General features: G+C 39.5%; 1 protein-coding gene and 1 long non-coding RNA gene across 3 annotated transcripts in view; one reads left to right on the forward strand and one right to left on the reverse strand.

The window, feature by feature from the left end:
* Positions 1–16584, reverse strand: part of LOC110951321 (rho GTPase-activating protein 6) — an 88530-nt gene that overhangs the window by 21589 nt on the left and 50357 nt on the right. Inside the window, 1 exon segment of the mRNA XM_022194301.2 lies at positions 120–279. Coding sequence (XP_022049993.2) covers positions 120–279 — 160 coding nt within the window.
* LOC127531934 (uncharacterized) overlaps positions 1–16584 on the forward strand; it is a 99389-nt gene that overhangs the window by 18259 nt on the left and 64546 nt on the right. Inside the window, exon 1 of one of the 2 annotated variants that reach the window (XR_007939150.1) lies at positions 12331–12371. The exons of the other annotated variant lie outside the window; for it this stretch is intronic. This is a non-coding gene — a long non-coding RNA (uncharacterized LOC127531934). Of the gene's footprint in view, positions 1–12330; positions 12372–16584 lie in introns of those variants that run through there. 2 annotated transcript variants of the gene reach the window in all.

Genomic DNA, 16584 nt, shown 5'->3' on the forward strand with positions numbered 1-16584 from the left:
ACAGTCACGTAAATGTCAGGGTTCTGAAAACTCAGTGTTATCTGAAGCAGTACATCCCACCTATCTAGGGCATGGCAATTATGCAACCTAGGTCTGCAATTTGTGTTAAAAAAACACACCTTTTGGCATTGTTATCTGACATCCCAGGTCGTAGTCTTGGTGCAAACGGGTGAAGGCTACTTCCTGTAGCCTGGCCCTCTCCAGCTCTGACAGGCTCTGGATGGCAACTGGCATGAGACGGACGCTCCGCCCCGACAGGCTGCTCCAGGTGAAATCACCCTGAGAGGAGAGAGCAAGACGGGTATTGAATCAAAAAGTTAGACAAGAGTATCGGAACATAGAACTAATATTAGATTGTATAATATGTTGCGTTTGCAAGTCAAACAAGAAGCTTTCCACTGCTGGTTTTCATGTCTCTATCTGCAAAAACTATTTTCAATTATTGTAGCTTTTACAATTTATTGCAGGAAAAGAAACATTCATAGGTGCTTTGATCAGTAAAAGAGTAAAGCTGGAATGATTCATCAATGAATCAACCAGACTAATTTGATATTCGATTTATAGGTTGCAGGAATTTTTTAGGGAGAAAAAAGTGAAAATTCTGTAATTCTAGTGTCGTCAAATTTGAATATTTTCTGGTTTCTTTGCTTCTCTGTGACAACAAACTGAACATGTTTCTCAGTTCTGGACAAAGAAAGGTATTTAAGGATGTCATCTTAGTCTTTGGGAAACACTTATCAACATTTTATCGCCATTTCCTGACATTTTGTGAACCAAACTGCTAAACAGGAATCTAGTTGTAGTGCTAATGGAATTCCATTTGATGTAGCCTACATAGACAGACAGACAGATAATGTGCATTTGAAAAGTCTTTCTCAAAGGAGCAACTGAGGACATTTTGAAGCGCTTCACTTTCAAACATTACACTGATGGATTTGCAATATGCTCGCCATACATAAACCATAAAGCATTAGGAACTCATTGCACATGTGGTGGAGGAGATGGTGCTCGAACAGGGGCCAGTCTCATATTTTACTTCCCGGTAATCTGCGATCAACGCAGTGAATAGTAACAAATCGCTGGAAACCCCGGTGACGGCGTGGATGAACATTTGAGTCATCTGAATCTCTGGTCATGCATTCCTCTGTGTCTACTGAGAGAAGAGGTCAGGAAGAGGGAGAGGTTAAGAAAGAGAGGAGAAGAGGCATGGCTACAATTTATCTAATGCCTTATCCAGACAGAGGGCTTAAAAGTGTGCTCTGTGTCTGTGTTTTTGTGCTCTTTTTCTCTTTTTTATTTTGCTGAACAAAGAAAGCATTTTACATCCATCAAATTGCATCTCTTGAATGAGGTTTATTTTGAAAATCTCGAGAATTTACACTAGTGTTCAAAAGTTTGGGGTCACCCAGGCAATTACATGTTTTCACACCTTTATTCAAGTGCTAACATAAAACACCGCCTGCACTTGTCATGTTTTCCATGAAAACTCACATTTTATTCATGTGCTATGACAGTGGCAGAAGGGTTCTCTAATCATCAATTAGCCTATCACAATGTAGCATTAGAACACAGGAGTGATGGTTGCTGGAAATGATCCTATGTACCCCAATAAAAATCAGCCATTTCCAGCTTGAATAGTCATTTACCACATTCACAATGTCTAGACTGTATTTCTGACTAATTTAATGTTATTCTCATTTTTTTAAAAAACATGATTTTCTTTCAAAAATGAGGACATTTCTAACTGACCCCAAACTTTTGAACGGTAGTGTACGTCAACATTTCACTTCCTATTTGGGCCTCTATTGACAATATTTCAGCTCAAGCGTTGCTTGACCTGATTCAATGTGGTCACCATTCTGCCATTCAAAGAAAAAACCCACAATGTGCAACCTGCAGTGCCACCTGAGTATGTGCATGAGCCGGTCATGAGTCTGATGAAGCAAATCGCACATTGCGCCCCTTTTTAATACAGCATTCTGAATGTGTTTTTATGTGTGCCATTCCTTATCGCTGACTGAAGGGAACCCTTTTGCCTCCCGCTTGACCTCACACAGCTTGATGTAGGCGCACACACACTCACACGCCTGTACACCACAACACGCTCACGGCAAAAAGAAAAGACAAACAGTTGGAGAAGTTAAATAAGAGGCCTCTCCTCGGTTGAGCAGATTCCACCCAGCGGGTTTTCTGAAGGGGATGGATGAGCTTCGGTTCTTAAGTGTCAACCTATGAAACCTGTGGAATGCTGACAGACAAGCGACTAAGAGGAAATCCTGGTATCGCTGCTGGAAGCTGGCTACAATGAGGTGCAATTCCAAATTACAAACCGAGACGTTCCAAAGTCAACCTGCATGATTTAATTATTGAAAACATGATTGTTAAATGATATATGATTTGTTATCTACTTGTAGGGGTCAAAATATACAAAACATCTGCAGGCTGTTTACTGAATGTTTATCAAAGGATCAGTTCTAATCCTTTTTTACATCTACATCGTCAGAAGATAAGATTGCACATAAAAATTCACTCTCATCACTCTGGGTAACGTCTCACCACTGGCGATCAGGCAGGATAGATTTTGTGCAAACCAAAGCTGTTGCACGTGATTTTTGGTCGTTTCACACACTGGAATCATTAGCGTACTGTAAAGCGAGTAGACTTTATGGAAGTTTTTGGAAGAACTGCTTCACATAAACAGCAGGCATCAGTAAAATTCTCATTTTTAAAATGATTTGTTCTTTCAAATGTAATATTTCCTTTAACAGCTCATTAGATTTTTGTGTAAATGCAGTTTTTCAGTCATTTTCACTCTGGAAAAAAGGAAGAACAGTCACTTTTTTTAGATCACAAATGGCAAAATTTCCATCTAAAAAGACCAAAATCAGTCTATTAAATAGTCATTGTGTATTATAATGACTCAACTGGATACAGGTCACCGAAAGCCCAAAGAAAAAAGCTATTTTCTTCTTGGGAGAAGCATACAAATTGCTTAAAGACAAGGCTAATTAAGCCTTCACATGCTGGAAAAAGAAGAAAAAAATCAATATGATGTTAAATATGTGGCAATTGCAGCTGCTTTTCCACATTAGCTCTTTGTTTTAATAGAGCAAAAAGACAAAAATAGATAGTTTTGGATCCATTTTTGAGGAGACGGCCAAGTTTACCAATCACACATCCAAAGGTTGGACTTGCTAGAAATGAAAAGTCAGAGAAAAGTTCCATACTATTACATACACATATAAGTGGAGCTAATGACCTGAAAAGCACACACACATGATATTATCACAACCGAGGTTCCTGATATTATACAATGAGCCACTAAGGTAATGGGATGACACGCTACTGCACCATAAATCACATTTAAAATCCATGCATTCAGACATTTACTGCACCTTCCACCGAATGTCAAGCCAAAAGCATCCATTATCTGCGATCTCAGTATGTTAGGAATGTTCAAGTAAAACTGTTTAAAAAGTGTGTAGAGAGACAGATCTGCGGTCAGAAAAACATGTATCGGTTGGCTTCAAAATACATCTGGTAGCAAATGGCTGCCACTTTGTTTCCCTTAATCAAAGACTGATTTAATTGTGCATCTTGATGTACGTTATGTAAAATATTAGGTAAAGCCTTAATGCAAAGCTCCTATTAAGGATCTGCAAATGGTGTGCCACCGCTGCCGTTGTTTCTTTGTGCTCGTATGTGACAGATGCTACACTGGAAAGCTTAATGACTTGGCTGACTGGACTGGCACCGTGCAGTTAGATGACTAATGCCATTTGGACATACAGGCCACTGCAGCATGTGGTTTCTGCTCTATTTCAGACAAAAGGGACAAATGGCGCAAAAAAGCCACAGGCAAAAAAAAGAAAAAAAGAATGTGTCAGTTTCCGTGGCAACGCGTACATACAGAAATCAAAAGGGGCCAGGAAGCGAGGGAAATATTACTATGGTAACGCACCTGGAAGACACACACACAGAAGCAGATGTTGCTATGATGGCCACAATAGAAACAATCACAAAACATGCCGATTATACACATCTTTGAAGTTACACAGAAAGTAAATGTATACATGATGGCATGTTGTCCTCTCTGGATCATTTGTGTCCTTGACAGCACCGTGATGCTCGATAATAAACAACCTGTTGACCCAACTGCCGTCGCTCAATATTCCATACACCAGAGAGACACCAGCGGGACCGCTCTTAGCCTGCAGCGCCATGACAACACATCGACAAAACCTGTTGTTGTTATTGGTTCCTCGTCTGCCACGTTCATGTGACTGCTCGTCTCCTATGTGTCATCAAAGCAATGTATGCAACGACATGCCCTCGAGTGTTGCTGGAAATATACTTATTACGGCACTGTAAGGCGGCAAATATAGACAATGGCAAATCCCCGTCTCCTGTTACAAAGCCTTTAATCCACTGCTTTGAGAAATTAACACGGAGAGAAAATCTTGCAAGGCTCCAGTGAGTTTTGTGCATGAAGAGAGCCTTTTGTGTTGGACAGTAGCACACTTTATTTATGTGATACTGCATAAATGGCACCAATCCAACCTTTGTTCCTATTGTGGTGAAGCAATATTACTCACGACGATGTTGCGCTAAAAACTAAGTCCACCATGACGAAGAAAATGTAACCAATAGCTGGAATGCTGACTTTGCTAATTGGATTAATGTACCTGGATGGAAATCTAGTCTTGTAAAGATCAGTTTGTCTTGTTAAAACAACATTAAACTGCAAAATGAGTGCAGAGTGATTTCCAGGTTTTTTTAATTAATAAGTGATTGTTTCCATGATAAGTAATGATGGAATTTGTAAAGACATGATCATAAAGAACATAAAAAACTTTATTTTTTATTCTTCATAAAAATGTGTGCAAGATATATTCCATGGACTTCAAAAGTCCCTCAGTTATATATTGACCCAACCCTTCGTTTTGAGGTTTTTAGGGACTTTCCAGAAGTGGAGAGTTTTGCTGGATGCCCCTATTTTGCGTAAAGCAGAACTTTATGCAAATGCAGAGCAGCCAACATCAGGCCTCGTCTCTCAAAACACAACACTGCACTCTTGGAATGCATTGCACGTCTGCTTACATAGACAATGGATGGTAAGAATGGGAATGATGCAACCTGTGGGCACGTACGCTCATCTCTGCACGTGTTGCTGATAGCTGAGAGCGATTCAAAGGAGGAAACACTCCAGTATCTGTCTTGGCAATCATGTTCTCGATGACACAACAACAAGCACATTTGTAATACGTTTTACACGAGCTACTACAAAGGATGACGTGTGGCGATACTCCAGGAAGGAACCAGAGAGCTGGAAGATCACTTAGGGAGGAGACAAAAACACTACAGGAACATTTTTTTTGTCCCTTTGGTTTGTTTTCTTTCCCTTTAACATCACAGCTGGCTTTCAATGACCCTTGAGCAGAGAACACTGAACTACAGGAATGCACAAGTATTTTTCAGCACTTCTTTTTTTGTGTGTGTGTCTTTTACAGGTTGGCTTCACGCATGCATATAATACATTGCTTTCGCTGACCTGGAACCTCCTCAAGGTTCACATCTGCGTGTAATTACTGCCCACCCTGTAGCTTGTAAGCTCGTGCTGTTAGTGTATATATGTGTGTGTGCGCCCGTTTGCACATGTACCTGTCATTAGGGTAACAGTTAGTGGGCGTTTCCGAATGTTTTGATGCCGTCTGAGGGCCAAATAACCACCGAATTATGGATTCCTGTGATCCACGCACAGCTAGTTGCATAACCCCGATGCGAAAGCAAGTTTGCGCTATCAGGCTTATCAAGAGCTGTAAAATGTGAGGTTATCAGCCCTGACTGTGGGCGGTCATGCAGATGGAGTATTCAGTGACGAAAACAACCTGCTATGGTTGTAAATGCGATTATCATACCATCCATTCCAGTGCAAAGAGATGGTCAGCTGCTGTGATTTAGACATAACTGGTGGTGTCTTTATGCAGCTGGAACAGAAATCATTTACGCAATTCATCACTGAAATCAGTAAATAAATGGAGAAATTATTGGTTTTGATAGCAACTTATTTATCAGTACAAATGTCAAACTTATCTTCCTTCCAGCTGCATAGATGTGAGGATTTTCTGGTTTATTTAACCCTCAGAACCCAAAAGAGTTTCTGGGCATTTTTTATGTTTAGATAAGGTCACATTTTTTGCTCACTGTGGGCTCATTTTTCACTACAATATAGTGTCCTGCACATCTATGGAAACAGCACAACCATTGCGAGAAGTAGAAAGAAGTCAGAAATACCTTTTGTGCAGAATAACACACATATAATGCCAGAGACTTTAAAAAAAAGAGAAAGAGAAAGCAGCTTAAGTTGAATCTCCATCCATCCATTCTCTATACACCGCTTTATCCTCACTAGGGTCGTGGGGGGTGCTGGAGTCTATCCCAGCTGACTCAGGTGAAGGCAGGGGACACCCTGGACAGGTCGCCAGTCTGTCGCAGGGCTACATATACAGACACACAATCACACTCACATTCACACCTACGGGCAATTTAGAGTAATCTATTAACCTCAGCATATTTTTGGACTGTGGGAGGAACCCAGGGTGCCCGGAGAAAACCTACGCATGCACAGGGAGAACATGCAAACTCCATGCAGAAAGATCCCAGGAAAGCCGTAAGTTGAATTTCTTTCGCTAAATATTTGATTAAAAATTGAAAAAGAAATGTTGTATATGTTAATTCCAGGCATCCACTTTTGCTACCAATACTAAAAAAGTGTGACTCCAGATATTATTAAGAATTTTTATGTTTTTATACTTGATATCTGGTTGCAATGTGTAAACACAGCCTACAGTTCAACCTAGTCCACTTACGAACTAAGGTCTAATAGGGTCAAAAGGGAGAAAACTGCTGAAATCTAATGGTGAATACTGGAGTTAAAAGAACCACATGATGAAAAGTCATTCAAATCTGTTGCAAAAAAACTCACCCAAAAATTAGATTTCATCATCAGAAAGTCCGTTTTTTCACACTGAAGTTCCATTTTCAGAACCAGAAACTTCTTGTTTTGATCTTTTTTATTTGCCTTCAAGCCATAGCAGTGGATGGAAGGAAGCAGTAATTTGAAAAGGACGGATTTGTCATGAGGATTCCATTCCTGAGCAGAGCATATGAAATTGCAATTGCAAGAATCTGACCCATTGTTTCATGCAAAGTTGAACCTTTGCGGCATATAGTGGAATGTGCTGTAATAAAATACACCACCGTAAAAAACAGACGAGAACAAAATGCACTCACAAATTAGCAAACGTTACACAACTTTAAGACAGTTTCCTTCTTTTTTTTCCAGTATGCAGAGGAGGACAATCTGTCTAACTTTGTTCCTCTGAGAATCCTCAAAACTTCATGGATGCTTGCCTGAGCGGGTTGCGGTAATACTTTATCTTATTTTCTAAAAGGAACCAAAATGTAAAACTTGGCAGGGTGTAGCTGTTCAAACTGTTTTTATGCTGGCGTCTGCACGTAATGCTCTTGATTTTGCACAGTGTATTCACAATGACGCACAGCTTGATTTAGTTTAAAGGAATCCGTTACACCCCTCTGCACTCCAACTGGCCTTGCAGTGGCAATGTAAGGGGATTTGGGTAGTTCATTGGCTCAATTAATTGTTCTCCATACCTGGGAAGGCTAAAGCTTACCATGCTGTTGTAGCTTCCGATGCTTTTACTAATATCCCTTACATTTTGACTTAAAGTACCAGAATCATGGAATCTATGACACTTTTCACTGTGAAACTCACATTTTATTGGTTATTTCATTGACTCGATGAGCACAAATTGATTAATTTCAATGCATTTTCGAGCTGCAGGGAGCCAGAACACATTAGTGAAGAAATGCGCCATTTCAAAATTAACTCTAAAGCGCTTGGGTATCAGCTTTCACTTTGTATTGTTTTTGTGCGTCTGCCTTTGCATTTAATGAGGCCTTGCTGGCTGAGTTACAAGAATGAGCAACTTGGAGGGTGTGCTCCAAATATCTACCCCCTCCTCGCCTCTCCAATCATTGGCAAGCACATCTAAAGCCTCGGGCGAACTTCAAACATTTTAAAGACAGATTAATATGAAAGGCCCGCAGCCATAATGAGGCCCGACCTTGAAGACTTGGGGGTCTTGCATAATGGTTACGTAAGCTGCAAGAAGCACAGGAAATCAGGTATTGTCTCAACAACCGAGACGTTGAGGTAATTTGCAGTGTTGTACCAGAGCTGTCAGGGTATTTCTCTGTCAGCTGTCACTGGTAGACTGCTGGAGACATTATACTCCTGTCTGCAACATGGAAACTCATGCATAATAACCCCCAAGCATTAAAACTCAGCATTTGCGTGTGTGTTTTTGCACTTAAGGGAATTGAAGTCGGTACGCACGCTTGCAACCTTATCCCTCGATTCTTGCCAAGATTACGACTTGTTTTTGCCTCTGTGGTTTCTGAGCGTTGTGGGAGGTGAAACATCGCAGCTAAAGTGTGAAGCTGCACATTTAAAAGTCTATAATAATTCACTGACTGCACACTAAAGAATGCCTCAAATGGTACTGTGCACCGTGCTGACGTTTGATGGTTATAGGTACAGGGCAGCTGCTCTTCAAATGTGTAGAATCGGTCCTCACCCCTACTTTGCATTGCAAACCTTTAATTTGTTTGCAAGGCATGTTGGGAAACCTTTCAAATTGCTTGTAGTGGTTCAGTAGCAAGAGTATATCTGCTTTATCTCATGTTTGCACTTTCTTCCATATATGATGTCACAATTTTAATTAGAGAATGATTCAAAGTCCAGATTCTATGCACTAAAATCTAAAAAGTGTCCTGTTACTGACTCTTTACTCAATACACATAAATCTAATCTCATGAAATGCATTTTTCATCTTACATTTTGTCTCTCAGGCAACTTTTTAACGTCTTGAATCTCTCATGTCTCCCAACTTGTGCATCTTTTACCCACTGCATTCATTTCACCCTGTCTTCCCTGCCAGTATTTAGTCTTCCAGTGTCCCTCTTGGACATACATACACTGACACAAATGCAGCCCTATCCCAGGAATGTGTAATCTCAATGCGTGTAACCTCAACTGTATACAAGTCAGTAAATTCTCCTCCCAACCAGACAAGCCGGCTGGGCTAATAAAGCTGGTTAATCATTACTAATCTGTGTGAAGAGCCAAGCATTTGAGCCGGAGGGTGTGTTTTAGCATAAATAAGTGGGAAAATGTCATTTGTAGACTTGAACTGAGACGAAGTATTTGTGGAATAATGGACAGAGTTCTTGACCCTGCATGCATGCATGCGGGCGCATTTCGTCCTCCAGGTTTCTCATGTGTGTTATCGAGTGATGTGAAACTCAAATTAAGGTCACAACTCAGCGGTAACCCAACCACTGCCAAATACAGCTGAGCTAATGACAAGTGCAGACTTTGAGACACTGAAAGTGAGCATGATAGTCCACAATAGACACAATACTTAGATGCATATGAAATATGCAATGAAAACCCAAATTTGTTTTGATCATCACCAGAGATGAGTATCATCAAGCGAGCACATGCTAATTATGGCTTAATAAATTGCAGATTAATTTATTTCTAATAGATTTCAAGATTTTTGTAAAGCTGCTATCAAATTGGTTCTCTAGTCAATAAACAATAAGAAGTGTCTTCATCCAGCTTTGCTAAAAAAGCAAGAGTCATAATAGTATAATAATACAATAAACTTTCAAGTAAAAAAGTAGTGGAAAAAAATCCATTACATTTTCACAGCTTACTTGATTAGCTTGTTTTGCCAGTTGCAGTCCAAAAACCTCATAGAAATTAAGATAACTATCACACACAAAAAACTTCACATTGTACGTTTTGTTGCTTGATTCCTTGTGCCAATTTAGTTCCATCTGTGAGTTGCTAAATCAGCTATTTATCATGTATTTTGCCACACATGTAGCCAAAATGTGAAAATGCTTCCACACAGTTATCATGTTCTCTCCCCAAGAACGAAGTGGATGTCAGCTCATTACGAAATAAAATGGAAGATAATGGTTTAATTCACCGGGCCTCCGTTAACACAGACATTTATTACATGTACTGTGTGTCTAAATGTGTGTGCGATTTATCAGTCAATCAGGCAAAACGGTTGCATAAGGAGCCCCATGGGCATTAGGTTCCCATCGAACTTTTTGCAGTCTGAGCATTCTATGCCAGCACCGTGAGAACAGGATCTCATGCACACACACATGCACACATGGCTTCGTAGAAACCACTCCCAGAAAACACAGTGTGTCACTCCATCAATTCTGGAATGTTCTATAAAATAGATTCAGAGATTAGAACTGGCATCGGTGCCAAAAAGCCGTGCAGTGTCGGAGCTCAGATGCAAAGCAGGAATCTGATTCAACTCTCTTTTTGGCCACATCTGTGAGGAACCCAGCACAGTTGCATCCTCGTGCACGTTAAGATACACCTCATCTTCAGGAATTTTCAGATAAATGGAATATTTCAGGAAAAATGCACACACCTCTTACACAATATCCAGACAACTTTGTCCCATTACTTCCTGCCGTCCAGACAGACACATGACCACTTTAGAGCTCGAAAAAACAAGAAAAAAAAAGGATGACTTCACTCCACCACACAGAGTTATGATGCTTTCCAGAGGCCCTAATGCATGTGCCAAAGCCCATAATAAATTGTATAAAGAATTTCTGGCAATTAATATCCAATTCCAAGCAGTTAGTCTCATTAATCTGTCAATTTTGTAGCAGCTGCTGTCCTCCGAACACTTTTATTTTCTAGTTTTTCTGTCGAGAGCCTGCCATTTTTCTCTACTTGTCCAATTTCAACTTGATTTCACAAAGAAATTTCAGTTAGAGAGTGGTTTTGCAAGCATGGATTGGGTCTTGCCTAAGATGATTTCCCCACTGAAGCTTCCAAGCAGATAAACTTTTACATGCCGGATCCGTCTTTTTTAAGGAAGTGGTCTGTCATTTAAGATAAGTCTTTCAATATGATGTTCTCGAGTTCGTTTTTAGCATCTATGCAAAGACAAATGCCATTTTCACACATCGGTGTGCATTTACTTTCACATGTCAGGGTTTTTTTTTTTTCAGATGCAAGCGTGTGCAAGATTGCCAGCTGATCCTATTAAGCGAATAGTTAGTTATACACACCAGCGGCACGAACGTGAGCGGACACAAGTACGGCACATTCCCTCAGTTTCTGCCCCTTTCTGTGCTTCTTCCACCGTAACCATTTAACACAGCGGGATCAGAATAAAGTCCTCATAAGACTCCGTATTTTCCACGTGGGTGCCAGATTCCCCGGTTAATCCTTGCAAGGTAGTTAAAGAGGAGGGATTATAACATGCTGCTTTGCTCCTTCACAATCCAGATGATGCTGATGATGAAAATGACAGGCAACGCTGTGGTCACTTTCTGAAGCACATGACAGCGTTTATGTTCGGCTTAAATGCAACGTGTGCTGCACATATGTTGGGGAGATTGCACATGTATGTGACATGTGAAGAAAAGAGGGAAATAGTGTGTATTTATAGCAAAAAAAAACCCTGTTGCAGACATGTTTGCAAGCGCTAAAATAGTCCTCTCCTGTGTGTCAATCCTTCATCGAGCTCACAAGCCAACTGTCTGCATTGTTTGGGTTTTTCCATCTGTTTTCTTGTATTTTCAGCGACCCGTGACAATGTGATCAATGTGTTCCGCTTTATCTTTGACCCCAAACAGCTCAAGGGCCCCGTTTTTTTAATATATATATCCCAAGGCTCTTCCTGCAAGAAGGAAGGTGGAGTCTGGACTGACTTTGCAGTTTTCCGACAGAGGATGAGTGTCTTCCATGACTGGGCTGGAATGTAAGACCGGCCTGAGACAAAGCAGATTTTTAGCCTCCAGGGCGACTGATGGCTGCACAGCTAATGAGCATTTCAATCACGCGTGGTTCTTGTAACTGCACAAGTGCTGTTGTCTCATTTTAAGCACGATCTTTCCACTCATTCGACACTTAAAACAACATTACAGGGTACTATATGTAATAGGGTCCATATATAAGTGAAGGACTTTTGTATTGTAGTGGACATTTTTTGCTGTTTTCAGGCCTAAAATCAACATGGCCGCCTATAACCAAATACCACATGGTATATTTAGAGAAAGTGTCTTCTATATATTGTATTTATAATGGAGTAAAAATGAAATTGAAAGTTATTTCTAAAGATATTGTCATAAACCTGTTGACATCCAATAAATCCACACTTGACTACTTTATATTAAATAACTAAGAAAAATGTCTTGCCAGTCTTTTCTTCAGGAGGAAATGACATCATGTGGAGCAGGTCATGTGATTTGGAATTAACACACTTCCTTGAAAGGTGTTTTCTAATGGGTAACTTAGTTGTTTGTTGAATTTGTAAAGACATGATCATAATGAACATAAAAAAAAACTTTTTTAAATTTTTATTGAAAATGTAGGCAAGATATATCCCATGAACTTCAAAAGTCCCTCAATTATACATTGATCCAATGTATGACAACATACACAATATCCATCATCCAGGAAGTAATCATACATCACATCTTTTGCTTTTTTTTTTGTGCTGCAACACAGTATGGGGAATTTGCCCACTCTTTAATGCATAAATCCAGTTATAGTACTGGTGAACATTGTGTTTATTTACACTGTCAATATGTCCAAATGGTGCTAAAAAGCCCATCATGAGCCTGAAAAGCAGCGAACACCATCAAAAATACAGATTCAGACTTCATATGTCACAAACCCAAAGAACCAATCCCATCCACTTGCAGGATGGTGCTTACTTTATCATTATTCTTCGCATTGCTGAGTTATCTCTAATATTATAACTTGTCATTGTGTAGTGTAGGGTGGTTTTAAAGTGTTTACGCAGAGTCTGAAGTGAGCTGGTGTGCTCGAGCATGTAACAGAAGAGATGGATCTGGACAGAGATTATTTTCTTTTTGAAAAACACACATTTTTGCTTTTTTATGCAAGACAGTCAATCTAAAACATATACACTTGACAATTAAATGAAGAAAAGTTGTTTAAAAATCCAGTTTAGGGCTTTAAAACTACAATTTACGACTCTGAACGACTTTCAACAACCGTAACATTTTGTGAAAAATTCTCCTGACAACATAAGCTTTTCTTTAATGTAAAAAAATCTGGTGATTATAATCTACTTGCAGCATAAATTCCAAAATGTTTGGGTACACTAACATCCATGTAAAAATTCTTCACTTTTGGCAAAAATCCATGTTTTTTTTCAATAAAAACATATCAAAACCTGCTAAATAACGTACTTTAAGTCAATTTTACCTTACCTTTCCATAAAAAGACTGATAAAATGATCAATAAGTAAGCTGTTCAGTTCTAATAAACAAGCACATGCAGCAGAAAACGCTTCAGAAGTAATTAAATCAACTATTTCAGACCATCAGTCTTTTTTCAGTCCAGGAAGTTCTATCCAAGTGTAACTTCCTGGAGACCCTCGCCACACCCGTCACTGCCCAGCGATGCTTTGTTCTCTCTGCACAGTGGATGCGACAGTGCGTGTGCCTACGTGTGCGTGTGCTTGTGCACGTGTAGCGCAGGTCAGCGCCAGGTCGCCTGCTCTATTATTGATTTCCTAGCGGAAAGAGAGCGAACACAGTGCCGCTGTCCTCCCCGAAAAAACACCAGCCAACCTCGCAGGGCCGAAACACGTGTGCGAATGTGTGCCAGTGAAAACTGCAATAAAGTGTTAACAATAACGACGAGGTGTAGAAGACTTTAAACAGACACTGATAAGTGCTAATGGGGTGTTTAATGAACACAGTAAACTACTTATCACCTTCCCACTGGCACAGCTCTGCGAGAGACCATCCAAACTCCACCAAAGTCTGATTCTCGCTGGGTCTGTTTAGTGTAGCCTTGATTAGTGGTGAGAGTTGGGGAAGTGGAGCAACAAAGCGTGAACCACAAGGTTTAAATAAGAGGCAGGAAATTTGCCCCACAGTCTCTTGCTGAAAGTTTGAGTCAAAGTGAGAACTTTTACAAGAGATAAGAGACTGAGTGGTGAAGAGGAGCTGGATTTCAGATTTGACTTGTCACCTGCATCTTCTGAGTGCAAAATTGCAAATGATTAGTGGATCGGTGCATTATGTTTGTACAGCAATCCATGTTTAAATGATAAATTTGAGTTTATTGTTGTGCAGCTGAGATCTAGAATTAAGTGACTTCAGTGCTAAGAGACAAAGGATGCACTGTTTTAATAGCTAATAACTATAAAGATTCACATCAACAGTTTCTCAAAACTGATATTAATACTGAATAGCTGCTTGTTCATTGTGATTAAATACATTTTTAACGTAATTATTTGGAATCAAATATGTTTTTTGACAGAAAGCCTCCAAGAAAAACAATAACAAAATATAAATCTGGCAGTTTCTGCAAAAAATAATAAAACCCAAAAAAATACAGAAATAGTTTTGTCTTTTTATTTAAAGTAATGTCATATAGTTATATGTGTTCTATAAAAAGATTATCTTACAACAATCTTGTTAGAAGAATTCAATGAAGTCGTAGGTCACATTTTGAGTTGTACGGACGTAAATAAATTAAAACACCAACATAAACATATCAATAAATACATAAATACATCAATTTAAAACTTTCCTTGAACACTTGGACAAGAAATTATCAATTAACGTACCTTATATTTTCTTAATTAATCATTTTGTGAGGAAAAAAGCTCTAAAACAGTGAAAAAAATTCCCCTTTTTCATTTTTAGAGCCCATGTTAGCTTATTTGATTAGCTGGTTTTCCTAGTTGCAATCCAAAAACTCAAAGATATTATGGTAACTATCGGAATGCATACACATAAAAAACTCTCAACTATAGAATTCTGAGAATAATAATACAAAAGACATCTCCTCAATCTAAAAAGCCATAGTCCTGGCGAAAAACCACTCCAAATGCAAACTGTCACCCATGTCAAGTGGCCTTTTAAGCAAAAACAATAGACTTATTTCAAACATTTCCGCCTTTATTTCCTTGTTTAAATATATAATTCAATCGTAACCACTGTAGATAAAATAAAGACACTTGATTCTTTTGAACAAAAAGCGCATTTGTTCTCTGTATTTAAAAAAAATCCACACTAAGTGACACAACCCTTGACATGGGAAAGGTGAAGATGGTGGTTCCTGGAACATGTGTTGCTGACTTTGCTTCCTTGTCCAGCACAAACGTGACCTTCGAGTAAACTCGGTCCAAGATTGTACGGAGATTAAGAAGAAACCAAAAACCTTTCTTTACCTTTAGCGGCTTGTTTGTTCTGTTCTTTTCCTGACCAAAAACATGAAACTTTTATCTTTCTAAAATATCATCATATCAGGGACAGATGGAGGAAACACACAATGGTGCTGTTCTGACTAGTTCATGAACTGAAAATGTCCCTATTCGAAAATGAATAGAAAAAAAATGTATTTGAATTATAGGACAAAGTGTCAACTACCCACTGTAGGTGTAAATATATTCATATTTTTGTGGGGGGAAAGCAAAATGCAAAAACATTCACTTTGAAGTGTAAATAAACGGAACTATTGAGGGAAACATGGAGCTTTCTGTGACTTCCAGGAAGAAATTGAAAAGCCAAACATCAATGAATCTTTATTTATCCCCCCTACATCATAAAAACAGACACTTATTTCCTCACGTCACTAGTGCTACTTTCTTGAAATCCAATTTCAGCTTCGCTCCCGGAGAGAAAACAAGAGAGGAAGGAGCGCAGGAGTCGTCGATATATTAATAGAGAGTAATAGACTGGAAGGTAAATAGTGACTGTGCCACAATGGAAATGGCCATGTAGACTTGTTGATCCTCGCATTCCACTGGCAGCCTTGAGAGCAGCTAATCCAGTCTTAGCAAAAGGCCCCCTTGAACCCCGAGGTCACACTTCGTACCAGTCTGCTGCCAGCCGTGAGTTAAATGCATAAACACATCTCCATCCACACACACTAATGCACCAAATGTGTGCGTCATTCTCGTCGCAAAAATTTGTGTCATTCCCGACATCATCAGCTCCCCCTGTCTGACTCTCTGGGATGTCACCGGGCTGGATATTTTTGACTGTCTGTTGGCCAATCTGATTGATTCTATCAGCGCATCTGACTCCGTATGTCTGTCTAAGTTGTTTTCTGCTCTACATGCTTTGCAAACCAAACCGATGATGATCAATCGGGTGAGAAATGAGGGCAGGTCACGTAGACATGCACACCAGACATTATCAGATAATCTGTGACAGGGAGCATGACAGGCAGAGAGGGAAGCTAGTTTTTACCTTGAGGCTACTTGTTCAGATTCATTTGTAAAAACATCTCACATCTGTATATGCTGTGTTGTGTTATTTATATTGATTCTATCATAAATTGCCACTATGTGAACCACAAGCACAATAATCTATATTGCTGGAATAACAGAGGTAATTTTTTCCAGTGGAGACTAAATGAGTGAGGGTAACACGCTCATTCGTCCTCTAACTGTTGGATCG

The sequence above is a fragment of the Acanthochromis polyacanthus genome, chromosome 22 (assembly GCF_021347895.1).
Source record: "Acanthochromis polyacanthus isolate Apoly-LR-REF ecotype Palm Island chromosome 22, KAUST_Apoly_ChrSc, whole genome shotgun sequence".
Classification (NCBI taxonomy): Eukaryota; Metazoa; Chordata; class Actinopteri; family Pomacentridae; genus Acanthochromis; species Acanthochromis polyacanthus.